Source organism: Aedes aegypti, chromosome 1 (assembly GCF_002204515.2).
Source record: "Aedes aegypti strain LVP_AGWG chromosome 1, AaegL5.0 Primary Assembly, whole genome shotgun sequence".
Classification (NCBI taxonomy): Eukaryota; Metazoa; Arthropoda; class Insecta; order Diptera; family Culicidae; genus Aedes; species Aedes aegypti.
The window spans coordinates 146,125,795-146,139,619 of NC_035107.1; the positions used below are offsets into that span (position 1 = coordinate 146,125,795).

Sequence of the window (13,825 nt, forward strand, 5' to 3'; positions counted from 1 at the left end):
GTGGCCTTCATGACGGTTGACGGCGACCCACCCAGAGGAAATTTTGCTGGATGTTGAACAGTGGCGCGCCCGAGCACATGGTAAAGCGAAGTATGCACTTCAACAGAAAAGTAATCGCCTATCTCGATGCGTGGGAAATTTCTTGCAAGAAATGCTCAAGAAAAGCATTTTTCTTTGATCGCAGTACGCAGTTGAAAATAAATGTCATTTCAAATGGAGCTCACTGTAGGAAATTTCTTGACCATTTCTTGAGCAGAAATTTTTACTTTTCTTGAGCGGAATAGCATACCTAGCTTAAGCGACAAAAGTTTATTGCAAAATACGGATACGCCTATCGTCATTAACGTCGCCAAGTCTGGAGTGTCGCTAACCAGCCGTGTTACTGGCGAAAAGTAAATGATTGCCAACGTGGAAGGTAAGCAGATGACTTGCACGGTTCACGACGTGCTTTACGTGCCAGGATTGTATGCAAATTTGTTCTCCGTGGAGCGAGTTGCAGACCGTGACATGGAAGTGACATTCAGCAAGGATGGTGCGCGAATCACACGTGGCACGAAAGTGGTGTGCACTGCGAGTCGGAAAGGCCGACTGTACGAATTGGACGTGGATGTACCGAGGATTGAGTCTGCCATGGCTGCTGATCCAGAGAGTAAGTTGATGTTATGGCATCGCAGGTACGGCCACATTGGGAATACTGAAGCTCGTCCGAAGTAGCATGGTTGAATGTCGGCGGAAATTTGAAACCGGATGCAGATGTTTGCGAACTGTGTATGATGGGGAAACAAGCAACAATCAACAGCTTCATCCTGAAGCTCGGATTTCAAAATTGTTTTGGCTTCAAGTTCCCTGGAAGAAATTCGAAACATTAAGCAACGTTAGGCAAGCAAGTTCGAGATGGACGACATGCAGAAGATGAAAAATTTCCTGGGCCTTGCGGATTCAGTACTTTTTCTGCTCTGCTGAAGCGTTTCAGCATGGACGGCTGTAAGCCGGCGTCATCTCCTTTGGGCGCTAATTTGAAGTTGAAGAGGAAAAAGGATGGCGACGAAGCGACCCATCACCCTTGCCGGGAGCTAGTGGGTTGTTTGATCTATTTGATGCTATCAACTCGCCTCGATACATATTAGCATTTCGGTTAACACCATGAGTCAGTTCCAAAGTTGTGCAACCAATGTGCATTGGAGCAATGTGAAACGCGTGTTACGGTATCTCCAGCCACCTTTCATTGGATTATCGACGTGACGCTTGTGCCGATCCATTCATTGGATATGCAGACGCTGATTGGGGTAGTGGACACGAGGACAACCAGTTCTGCCCACACATCGCCGAAGAGCCTCGCGACCAGAAACCGATAAAGCATCTGGACATTCATTACAACTGCATCAGAGAATGTGTCCAGAACAACGTCATCAATGTGAAGTGTTTCCCAACTGGAGAACAACTGGCGGATATCTTTACGAAGATCCCGTCTGCTGCTGCTCTCCTGAAACATCGATCCACACTGGGTTCAAGAGGAGGTGTTAAAAACTAGAATAAATTAGTAGACCAATTTTAAATAGGCTATGGCAGTAGGCCATGAAAATTTGAATTCTATTATATAGGGTAATCAAAGTAATTTGGACAGACCGTTACGCGTATATAATTTGGCCATTTACGGCAAAATCAAATGGAAGTGGCCAAATTATATACGCGTAACGCTCTGTCCAAAATACATAAAACACCCTATACCACCCGTGTACTTTAACTCGTTCCCTTTCTCCCCTAAACCTTGTACTAGTAAACATCTTGTTTCTTATCATAAAGACGGTGAGAAACGGGATGTTATTAACTACAGAGGTATTATAACTAGCGATGGACGATTTTGAGTCGATGTTTCATACTGATGTTTTTGTTTAGACTAATCGGTTTTTTGAATCGATGTTATAGGCACAAAAAACTAAAAAGAATAGATTTCCTGCATTCGTTTTTTTATTCATTCTTTTCATAAATTAATATTTAATTAATATTTCCACCGAATTTGAAAAAAAAATCAATTCGAATTTCAATTTAATTTGAAATTTTAGATGATTTGGTTCAAAAATTATTAAAAGAACAATTTTATTAAACATCGGAAGGGAAATGCATATGCATATAAGCAAACCTCTAACCGTTTTTGAACAAACTCGAAAATCGAATCGATTCAGACCGTTTGATTTAATCGATTTGACGGGTCAAATTTAAAGCTTCAGTACAGGTCGGACTCGATTATCCGGGATTCGATTATCCGGAATTTTAGACTCGATTATCCGGAATTTGTTTTTTGATTTTTATGCATGAATCGGAGATAATTTGGTACTGCACTATACAATATGAATGGTTTTGCAGTTTTGAACGTATTTAAGAATAGGGGGGTTTGAAAAAGTGTTATTTTGTGTATGCTGGTCAATTTTTTCCCCTACTGTTCCTATAAATAATTTCTGGCTTCACGTCCGCATCATATAAATAAAACAACGAAAATAGATAATATTTAAATCTTTTATCAAAGATTTCAGTGCTTTTCTTAGTGATTCGATTATCCGGGGGATTTGATTATCCGGAGTGAAATAAAAATCGATACTCCGGATAATCGAGTCCGACCTGTATCATCATTCTGCTTCTTCTTGGCATTAACGTCCTCACTGGGGGCAGAGCCTGCTCCTCAGCTTAGTGTTCTTATGAGCACTTCCACAGTTATTAACTAAGAGCTTTCTTTGCCTAAGTTGCCATTTTCGCATTCGTATATCGTGTGGCAGGTACGATTATACTCTATACCCAGGGATGTCAAGGAAATTTCCATTACGAAAAGGTCCTGGACCGACCGGGAATCGAACCCAGACACCTTCAGCATGGCTTTGCTTTGTAGCCGCGGACTCTAACCACACGGCTAAGGAAGGCCCCATTGTTCCAGTCAAATTTGTCCAACGCTAAACCCCCACATCATTCGAGTTATTCTTAGTGTTTTCGTCTTTAATCATTGCAAAGAAATCAACGTTTTAAATTATCCTTATTTTCCTTAAACCGAATGAATTCGCAAAACGGACACGGTTCGCGTATTCTTGCTATTGATAGGTCCATCGGTTCGCTGATTCCCAACGTTCTTTAAAGTTGGATTATTTCGTTCACATGTTGATCGTTCAGTACTTCCTTGGTGGTTGGCAGATGACCTGAGGGCACCATCTTTTCTTTGAGTCCATTGATATTTTTCGTGTTCGCTCATTATCTTTCCCAATTTCCTTACTTTTTTTTTATTTTTACAATAAAATATGTTTTTAAATTTTATTTTAAATGGTTTTTCTTTTTTTTTTATTTAAAAATAATATGAAGGTCTCGACGTACGTCATTAGAGGAAAACACTCAACGACTTGAGGACTATAAATATGTATCATCAAACGAATATCTATAGATATACAGAAATCCGTGCGATTTATGTCATCATTTAACCGCATCGTGCAACATTCGTCAGGAATGTTTACCAACTGGGCCACTTGGCAATGCATGCTAGTCCGTTGTCTAAAGAGGTGCTTCCTTCAAAAAGCAAAATTCCCACAGCTAGTATTAACGTTTCCGAGTCTATTTTTTTTAAACCTAAATTTGTGATTTTGTCTGCTGAGGTGGTAGGTGTACTGATACGGGAGGCTGTGCTGGAAATTGGTGTTATGGATGGCCATATTCTTGGAGGCGGCGAAATCTATCAGTCGCCGTTCTCGTTCGTCAGCCGGCGCTGCTCACCGTGGCCAACTCCGGTCGGGTCGGGTGGACTGTATATCGTGGGTCGGATTTCGGATGAAAGGATACACCACACTTTTCAATTAGTACACACTAACTACTTTATTACTCTGCACTTCCTATTTACACTTCACTATTTACTTGAATCACTTGATTAGACGGGTGCGGAAGTTTAAACAATACTGATCTCACTGGCGGAACGGTCGCGTATTTATATTATGTATCCGGTAGAAATCAAGACCAAAATTTATTTATAATTATTGTTTTCTCGGGCCCAGTGCGTCGCAGCTAATATGTGAATAGTGCGCTGTGTTCTTAAAAATCGTAAGAATGGAGCGCCACACTAAAAACTGATTTCAAAATGCGTCGAGTTGAGACTCGTCGCGAGTCTCACTGGCGCGATCCGGTTTGGTGGCGATGCGACAATATTCACTCACGCGTTCCAGAATGTTCGCGTCTTAGCGCGACACGTGTTTCAGACGTGCGTGAAACATTCGCGACGCGTCTGCACGGTCTGCACTCATCGTTTCGCTGCTGTAATGGTGAGTTCCGGGGAGTACCTTGATGACGATGACAATGATGGCGGGAATCTCTCACAGGCACTCACGAGTAGAACTTACGTCAATCGAGGTAACTCGCGATCTTAGCGACGTAGGCAGACTGGGTCACGCTGGGGGCTGTATTCGGTGAGTGTTTCAGTACATTTTGATTGGGTTTGCGAACGAATCGTCGATTGCGCCTTTTTCGTACGGAACAGTCGGTCTGAACTCCTTCTCCTGGCTATCCTGATCGTTTAAATGTCCTATGATAGTCTTGACGTCGTGGTTTGGGCAGCGGTAGTTTATTATGCTAATGTAGCTAAAGTGCTCATAAGAACACCAATCTGAGAAGCAGGCTTTGTCCCAGTTGGGACGTAACGCCAGAAAGAAGAAGATCGATCCCACTCAAGGATGGAAAAAAATCGTTTCTAGCGACATGGTATTCAAACGGTCTAAGAGGGCCGTCGCTCTCGCAGCAACATAATTTGAACACCTCATATGAAGCATCCGATGCACTGTTGGTCGTGGGAGAAAGAGTTTATCGGATGTTGTTACATGTAGCGATCAACTCGAATCACCTTCGCGTTATTCGTTCGTTGTTATTTTTTGCGCCGTGTATGCAAAAATGATTTTAGAATCATAAAAGCTTATTCAAACGTAAATCATCAAGTAACACGAATAAATCTTCAAAATAATAAAATTTTGACTGGCCAACGATTAATCGCTAGCCCACATGCAGAACGATGCATTATTCGCGGAACATAGTTTGTTGTGATAACTTAACGACAAAAAGATCGCAGGATGAAGAACAACCGCGATACATCATTGATTTTGTCATGATCCCTAGATTTCCATCCTTGGCTCCACTATCACGAGAAATGAGAACTCTATTTCGTTGAGCTCGATGTCGGACTCTCTTGAAATATCTAGAAGTAAGAATCTAGTCAATTGGTCTGAAATATTTAATATTCTATCTAAGAAGCATCGACTGATTTTTAACCAAATTTCCACTCGGAATCGTGTCATCATTACTCAATAACTGAGTAGGAAACTATCTACGGCTATTGTACACTGACGTAAAACGGAATTCTATTGTTCAAAAAACTTAAATCGTATTAAATTCATACAAGATTCAAACTGTTATCATTACGCCATCTCGTCTTTTGTGGCCTTGGCGGCTTTATCGCTTGCCTTGGTCTTGGCCCCTGCTCCGACACTCTTCCTGGGTATTTTCTTTTTCGGCGCTCCCGCAGGCGATGCCACCGATCCGCTGGCGTTGGCCATTTTCTTCTGCAGGTTCTTCATTTTCGTTTTCTTGGCGGTAGGTCCTGCTCCCGACGACGCCATCGACGCTGCCAGATTTGAGACTGAAGCGCTAGATGTGTCCTGAATACTGCTGGTGCCAATGTCCATGGCATCGCCACCGGACTTGGTCTGCTTCTTGACCAAGTTGCCGATGTCTAGCTTTTCGAAGTGGATTTTCTTGTTGCGGTAAACCCGCTGATTCAGTCTTTTGATCGTTTCCGGTGCCAGAGGATGCTTGTAGCACACATAGCCCATGTGCTGGTGGGGAATCTGGTCAAGGGCAACCACATTGCCGACGTTTTGGAAAAACATTCGTAAAACGTTGTTGCTCAATTCTAGAAGGAAACAACGAGAATAGTTTCATTAGAAGATACGACACCTTGTCCCTCGGATCCTTACTGTTGGGATCGCAATGTTTCTGATAGGCCAGTTCCACCCTAAGCTTCCTATCCCGAAAAATGTACTCATGCATCTCTCGCGCAGCCTTGGCCTCACTTCTGCGACTTAAGCGAATGTAGCAGCAAACGTAACTCAGTTTTTGATATTCCTTGTCGGTCAGTATCAAAGAGCCGTCATTTGTCTCCAGCGAAACACCGAGAATCGTTCCAAAATGGTTGTAGTACTCTCGCAATTCCGTTTTTGTTGCCTTAGGATCTACATTGTCGACGCGAATGCAGTTCTCTTTTTCTGAAAAGGGATTCCAATTCTGAAAAGAAGCACTCAAACAAGTCGCAGCAAATAATCTTACCATAATTGGACCGCAAATCGACCAACTTTGCCTGATATTTCCCATCCTTCGTCTCGCATGCGTGTTCAGCCTCTTCCTTTTTGCTGAACTTCACGATGGCAACGATTGGACTGTACGGAGAAATGTGCTGTCGTCCAACGATGGTTTCGCCGTTTCTGGCCTTCAGTTGGATACTCTCTATTTTACCATACCGGTCAAACAGTTCCTTGATTTCCGATTTTCTTGTTCCGGCGGCTACATTAGTTACGAACACGCTGCGTTTCACTGAGGGTATAGAAAGCCAAAATCATCGAATTGAATGTCTTTGAAATAAGAAATAATGCTCGAAAAATTATTCAAACAGACTCAAGTCAAAAAAGTATACAAACTTACTTTATCGATTCTACGTGTTTCGCAGACGAAATTCTACACATTTTGCTCTAAACCAACTCGATTTTTCACTTTTAGAACGTTTACTTTCCGGAATTACAAAACGACGAAAGTAAGATTTTCAACTTTCGCTACCTAACCACTACTTTCGCCGCTCCGCTGTATGGAGAGACAAAGTGACTTAACCACGAATCAAAACAAAACACTACTTGAGCCGATTTTACACTGGTACAAAAACGTCGAAAGTAACTGAATAAATCGGCTTATCATTTTGTAATAATTTTTTTGTGGGAAATAACAGGAACTCCCTAGTTTTTGAATGCGAGCTTATTGTATGCAAAATTTAAGCAACGTACACGGCGAAAAAATGTGAAAAAGATGATTCATTTTAAAACAGTTTTAGAAGACAGGTTGTGATTCTTCTGAATTAATTTTCTTAAAACTGTATGGAAGTTACTTACGTCGATTTGAAAAAGTAATCGAGAATGGCTGGATAATCTGGATAGTGTTGCGTCGTATATATAAAAAGTGCTTTAGTGGCGAACTCGCCAAGAGCAAAAACCAACTTAAATAAAGATAAATAATATAAAAAATAGTATAATCAGAGAGCGGAAGGTGTCAAAACTTGTTGTTTATGCCAGAAAGTTGGAAAATTATGCCATAGCTTTAGTTATCTTGGAAAATACGCTTGAAGCATGTATGATTTCGGTGATTAAAATTAAATCCGTGTTAGTCGTAACAACCCTGTGACTCGCTACCAGCCCTGAACCTGGCATCCCTACTCACTTTGCTTCAGGAACTGTTCGTCTCCTTCGCAGGGTTCCCCATTGAAAAAGTAGGTCGAAGCGGTAGATCCGGAGGTTTTGCTCTTGCCGTCCGCCGCCACAGTTTCGTACGTGAAGTAATAGAAGCTTTTCGCTCCCTTGTTCTTGATGTTGACCTTCCGGATGCGATTCAAAACCTTCTGCCGCATTTGACGACGCCGAACGGCCGGATTCTGCTGCAGGCTGCGATCGGTGCTGGAAGAAACCGCTGCATCCATGGTGTAGCAATTTTCTTTCTTTCAGGCACGTTCCGTTCTCCAATTCACACCTATTAACCAAAAGAAACGAAATTAATTGACATAGATGTTACTATTGAAAAAATCACCTACTTTTTAAAAACAAGAGTGTTTACACACAACCCCAGACTGACTGACAGAATCAAATAAAAACAAACATTGACAAGGTGTCTCAAAATGGAGGGAAGTTAATAGCGCACCCACTTCACCTTCACCCACATTTGGAAAGGGCAAGGTATCTAGAAGGGAGGTAGTCCAATGTGTCAGATTTTCCATTCCGCCAGTTTGAAATACTAAATGACAGCTGGCAAGTATGTTTTGATTGTGAACTACATTGAAACAACGTATCATAAGAAATATTGTTCGACAAAGTTCGCTTATGGCGCAAGAGAAAATGGCACAAAAGTCAGAACTGAAAAAGCTGTTTTCTCCTTTTAAAACAACAAATTGATGAAAAAAAACACACGGCCTTTTTATTGTGAATCTTTACTTAAATCCACAGACTGTCCAACAAGTTGCGCGCCGGTGGCCCATGCGCCGAGTTGTGCGCCAGCCAAAAAGTAAATAAAGAAATATCAAAATATCTTGCCGAGGAAGTGAATCAATTTTAGGGCTCGAGTCCTAAAATGGAGAGCAATCATAATTGTTTTAGCAATACAAAACATATGGAACAAAATTGTTCGTACCCTCTTGTGTTCAAGTTGCAAGCGATTGAAATCGTTTTGACCGACCTACAACTCGGCGCATAATCGATCGGCGCGCAACTTATGTGGTGGTCTGCGGTTTTGAGAAAAGATTCGCAAAGTGTGCAACTAGTACCAGATCATGGCGCGTAACATTCGAATCAAAGAGGAAGTGATCGAAATGCTAAAAATTCTCGAGAAGCTCAATATTTGGAAAATAAAAGAGCTGTGTGTTTTTATTTTCTTCGATTTTTCTATTTAAAAAGAGAAAACTGCTTTTTTTCAGTTTTGACTTTTGCACCATTTTTACTTGGGCCTTAGGGGCGGTCCATTAATTACGTAAGGGTTTATGGGGGGAGGGGGGGTCTGAGATTTCTTACGCGCCATACAAATTATTTTTAATTTTCATACAAAAAATCTTACTATGGGGGAGGGGGGTTTGAAAAAACCCGAAAAATGTCTTACGTAATAAATGAACAGCCCCTTATCAAGCACATACTTTGAATTGTTTTTGGTTTAATTTCACTAAACTCGTTTTTTGCGAATTCTCACAGGGTACACATTACAGGCAATTCCTCACCAACTTTTAAAATTTGTTGTAACACCGAACCACAGACAAACAGACGTAACACTTAAAACAAATCTGTATTAAAATCATAGTCACGAGGACTTACACGCCCAATGCTAAAATCGGGGTGTTTGGCCGACGGGCCAACAGATGGCGGTAGTGTGTAAATGTCAAACACAAACAAAAACGATGCGAGCGCTGCGGGTGATGGATTGGTCACCTACTATAATTTTAAATCGACCGTTGGTCGATAGACAATAATGAGAGTGTGACGTCTGTTTGTCTGTGACCGAACAGTCCAGGATTTGTCTTTCCGAATTTCAACAGATATGGTTCTCAATCAGAACATCGTCTGCGATTCACAACACTGAAATTGTGCATCCGGGTAATCGCTGCAACGTCGCTCAACTGTCGCGTCGCTGGACTGTTGAGCGCTTTGCAGTTTAGTGCTCCAGCGACGCATTTAAATAGCCTATTTCGCTCGAGCACTAACATGAAAAGGACGCCAGCGACCAGCGACGTTTCGGTCGCGCGAAATAGTTGAGCGAAGTTAGTGTTCGTTCTTGCTTTTGTCTGCACTGACAATATTACATTAATGACGAGAGTTCCAGTCGCGACGAAAAGCTCTATGAATGCAGGAGAAAAATTTTTACTTCACTGTATTTATGTTTATTAGAGTAAACATTACCTAACAACCCCATAGAAACGGTAACGTGAAAACAGTTTACACAAACCCGCCAGCTGGCCAACTCTCCAGCTGTCACTTCCACCTTCCCCGCAGCCAACGACACCGCGCACCCACTGACTGCTTAGATCAGTAAACCTGTCATTATAAAAACCTTGGGAAAAGGTTTGTTCACAAATTTCATATTGTCGCACCGCCACCAAACCGGATCGCGCCAGTGAGACTCGCGACGCGCCTCAACTCGCGCGATTTTGAAATCAGTTTTTTAGTGTGGCGCTGCATTCTTACGATTTTATGAATACAGCGCACTATTCACATATTAGCTGCGACGTACGGGGCCCGAGAAAACAATAATTATAAAAAAAATGTTGGTCTTGATTTCTACCGGATACATAATACTACTGTGGATTGCGCGATTATTTATCGCGACGGTATTTAATCTTGAAAACTTCTATTATTATTATTATTATTATTAATAAAATTGCATGTAGATCGCCGCAGGTACTTCAAATCGTTTTGATGTCTTCTGCGTGATTATTCCTGATTGTCCAAGGCATGATCGCGCAGAAGTCACCTGTGATAATAGTTACATATTACGACGATTAATTGATGAAATTTTGCCTGAAAACCACTGCCTTATTTCATAGCTGCTGAATGCAATGCACAAAAATCATCGACTCACTTGTGAAAAAGTCCAAGTCATGAAATTTCAACATTAAATGAGATGCTCAATATTTTTGAAACTATTCTTATCAAATAAAATGATTGAATATTATTTCATGATAATAAAAAATGAAATAGTATAAGAATTATTAATATTAAATTGCTGTTTGCATTTGAGATGCAAATCTTGTCTAAACGTCCTCCAAATGCGGCAACACAAAACAATCAAAGGACACCTAGCACCGATTACATAAATCACCGCCGCCCTAGCAAGAAAAATCCATCTTTGACATCGCATTACTTGTGGAAAATCTTACCGCATTTGGTGTTCCCGCATTTGATATTTGCATTTCAAACGCACACAGCAATACATCACAAAACCAATTAATTAATATCTCCCACCAACAGGTACATATTTGGTCATGAACAAATTTGCAAATTTTGCTAAACTTTGATGAAATCGCGTACCCCCTCCCCATACATCACAGTGGTTTGTAAATTGTAGATACCTTTTCCAAATTATTGAACCTATTGTCAAAAATAAGGTATTCCCAACAAAGTTGTACTTTTTTCAGAAAACTTTTTTTGTCATTTTGCATGCACGTATAAGTTTTAAAAGAAAAAAAGTTCTAGGAACATGTTTCGGATCATATAAATAATAACGTCAGTAAGTCAGCATTAAACTTTTAAATTTTGTGATTTGATTATGAGCTATTTGCGAATGTTAGGCTTTTATGCAATTCCGAAAGGGGAACAACAGTTTTTATGGTTTGGAAGAAATCATCTAATGTTAATGAACCATAGCGAATACGGTAACATCAATGCATATTACCAATGCTATTGTTTTACCAAAGACAAATCAAAGACCTCCATGTCCCTTGTAGTTGTCCAAAATTTTATGACTCATAAGGTAATCTAGAATGCCGTGAAAAGTGTACTGCGATCTGTCAAACTTGGGTACCTTTTGCACTACCGAGGGACCAAATGCAGTACTAGAAGTGGTACCCAATCTGAGCCCGAGTGTGACGGACCTGGTTTTACCGTTCGACTTGGAATGTAGTTCGAGCATAACATTAATAGTTAACAACATTAGATATATTCACAATATGTTTGTGAACGTTTCAAGTACGGTAAATATTTATGCGGGATACAGAACTTTCAACTTCGAAACACAAAACATGGACTAGACAGCAAGTACACTCAGAAACACGGGTAGTCACAGAATGACTAATTTTTAGTAATTTATGACTATTTTCTATCTGCCTCTCTTTCATCCTGCAGGGAATTTTATTCCTATTTGTCAATTCGCCTGGGTTGAAGCATTGTTAAGCTTCACCCGGATAAAAACGTATCATTCAGTGAATGGAATAAACCATTAATGTACAATATAACGTATTGGATACAATACAGCGTATTGTAATTGAATGTCGAAGCAATATTATTCTTGTTTGGATATACAATTCAAAAACAATATAGTATATTGTAACAGAACATACTATTGTTTTTAATTGGTTTTATACCTTACAATTTTGGTCAAACTCCTATTTTTGCGTAAAATAACTGTTGCATTTTTCTATGTAGCTTTGCTGAAAGAAATAAACTAAACAAGTTCAGAAAGCAAGAAATATTGGGTGAAAAATAATCAAAAAGTAAAAATAAGCAGTTATTTACTGGAGCTCGATTTGAAAAGGTCGAATGTGACATTTTTGACTATCTGAGATAATTCACCATGAAGTTTTTCAAACGAAATTCAATTCCTATTTAAAACAAAAAGCTTAAAATTACATAATATACGTATCAAGACACAACACGAAATCACTCCCATTAAACCATTTAACAAAATGAGAAAAATATACTCATATTTTTTATTTATGAGAATAAAAAAGTTTTCCGTCTATGTGAGATTGTTTGAGGTTTATTCGACCTAATCGATACGACCTAACGCTAGTCACCGCTGCACATCGAACGGGCACGTTCAGACGTTTGACATCTGAAAATGTCCATACGTCAAAATACGATCGGACTGGTTGATGGTCAGTGAAGTACATACGACCCACCAGCCATCGTTGTATTCTCATCTCAATAATAGTGAATTTCTCGGATTGATTTGCAGTTAGCACAACGATTTTGCCATGTTGAACGTTTGCTGTTCGTTTTCTGGAACGCTACCATGTCCAATTCGCATGCCATACATCGAAGTCTGCCAGTTGGTGCACCAACTCCCTAGAGTAGTTGTGGATCCATCGAGGGAGGATCTTTTGGGGGACATCAAAAATTATGCATCGTTGATAGCCGCTGGATTAGAAACCGAAAGTAACAGCTTTCCTTAGAATATCACTGAGTCGATTATACTTTCAATATCGACTCATAGAGGTTTGACTGTACAAAAATACTGCAAGCTTTCGGAATATAAAATAAGAAAATAGAAGAGACTAACGGCTCTCTAAAAATAAGTTTAGATATTTAAAAAAAGTCTCAATAATAAATCTTCAATCTGTTTAGTTTTAAAACACATTCAACTCTTCATAACTCGTTTTAAAGGACTCAGTTTCAAGGCCTGGGCTACCGGGCTACCGTCTGATGAAGTCAGCATATACGAAGCTGGTGAATTAACGGACGAAGACGTGTCAGGAAAGATGAAGGGATTGATTGGTGTTCATCCAAGCATTGGCAAGGGGAGACTGATCCATTGATGTTTCCAGTTGCCCAGCCGGTGCGGACCGGTTTTGCCATGGAATCAGTGTTACTGGATTCGCTTGAAGGTTGGATGGTGAATGGATGCTCATTCCCATCGATGGAATCGATCCCGATACTGTTTTTCCACTGGAATCATCAAGTGAAGAGATTACTAATCTGCGATCTGGCGGGTCTTTAGTTGGGGTCTTTCCATAGGAATGTTCTTCCGTAAATTCCTTTCATCAAACCAAACGATTTGTTTCCAAAAAATCGCAGCTTCTGTAAAAGGAACATTATTACACTAAAATAATGTTTTAATTTTGAGAAACTTACCTGGCATTGAATTTAATTCTCTCATTGTAAAAAAAACTGTTTAACGAGGCAAAATCAATACTACAGGTGCGTCGTATCAGCTTTTCCATTTATTTTGGCAGCTGTCGCTCATGGGACCTTTGGTGACAAAAGGTCGAATACACGTTTTATCGGAATTAGGCGTTTTTGTTACTTTCGACCTTATGTGCAATAGGACGAATGAACAAATTTGCACTGTTCCTAGTTTTTGTTCATTCCGTCGAAGTGTTAACTTTTATTTTATTTTTAAATAAATACCATATCAAAATGATATTTTAACCGCATATTAAACTGAGTAGAATCTACCTAATGGTGAAATTAGCAGAATTTATTTACTTTTGTTACTTACGACCTTTTCTAATCGAGCTCCAGATTTAGAAGTCACTTGACATTAGCTGTAACGACGAATGCAACCATGATAAAGTTCGTTGAAT

General features: G+C 40.1%; 1 protein-coding gene and 1 long non-coding RNA gene across 2 annotated transcripts; both read right to left on the bottom strand.

The window, feature by feature from the left end:
* Positions 1-5,345: 5,345 nt before the first annotated feature.
* LOC110677955 lies at positions 5,346-7,971 on the bottom strand. The gene is made up of 5 exons (XM_021850092.1): positions 7,859-7,971; positions 7,492-7,797; positions 6,337-6,600; positions 5,988-6,275; positions 5,346-5,923 (listed from the first exon to the last, which is right to left on the bottom strand). Exons 2-5 carry the CDS (start codon positions 7,745-7,747, stop codon positions 5,430-5,432), a joined length of 1,302 nt encoding a protein of 433 aa, XP_021705784.1. The 5' UTR covers positions 7,748-7,797; positions 7,859-7,971; the 3' UTR covers positions 5,346-5,429.
* A 4,931-nt stretch (positions 7,972-12,902) lies between these two features.
* LOC110677956 lies at positions 12,903-13,825 on the bottom strand. The gene is made up of 2 exons (XR_002501345.1): positions 13,374-13,825; positions 12,903-13,319 (listed from the first exon to the last, which is right to left on the bottom strand). It is a non-coding gene; the product is annotated as an uncharacterized LOC110677956 (long non-coding RNA).

Bases quoted from the DNA above. Each gene is read 5' to 3' on its own strand.
- LOC110677955 (XM_021850092.1), bottom strand. From the start codon at position 7,747: ATGGATGCAGCGGTTTCTTCCAGCACCGATCGCAGCCTGCAGCAGAAT. The intron at 6,601-7,491 runs GTGAGTAGGGAT...CTATACCCTCAG, and splicing joins CGAACAGTTCCTGAAGCAAA to TGAAACGCAGCGTGTTCGTA. The intron at 6,276-6,336 runs GTAAGATTATTT...ATCCCTTTTCAG, and splicing joins CGATTTGCGGTCCAATTATG to AAAAAGAGAACTGCATTCGC.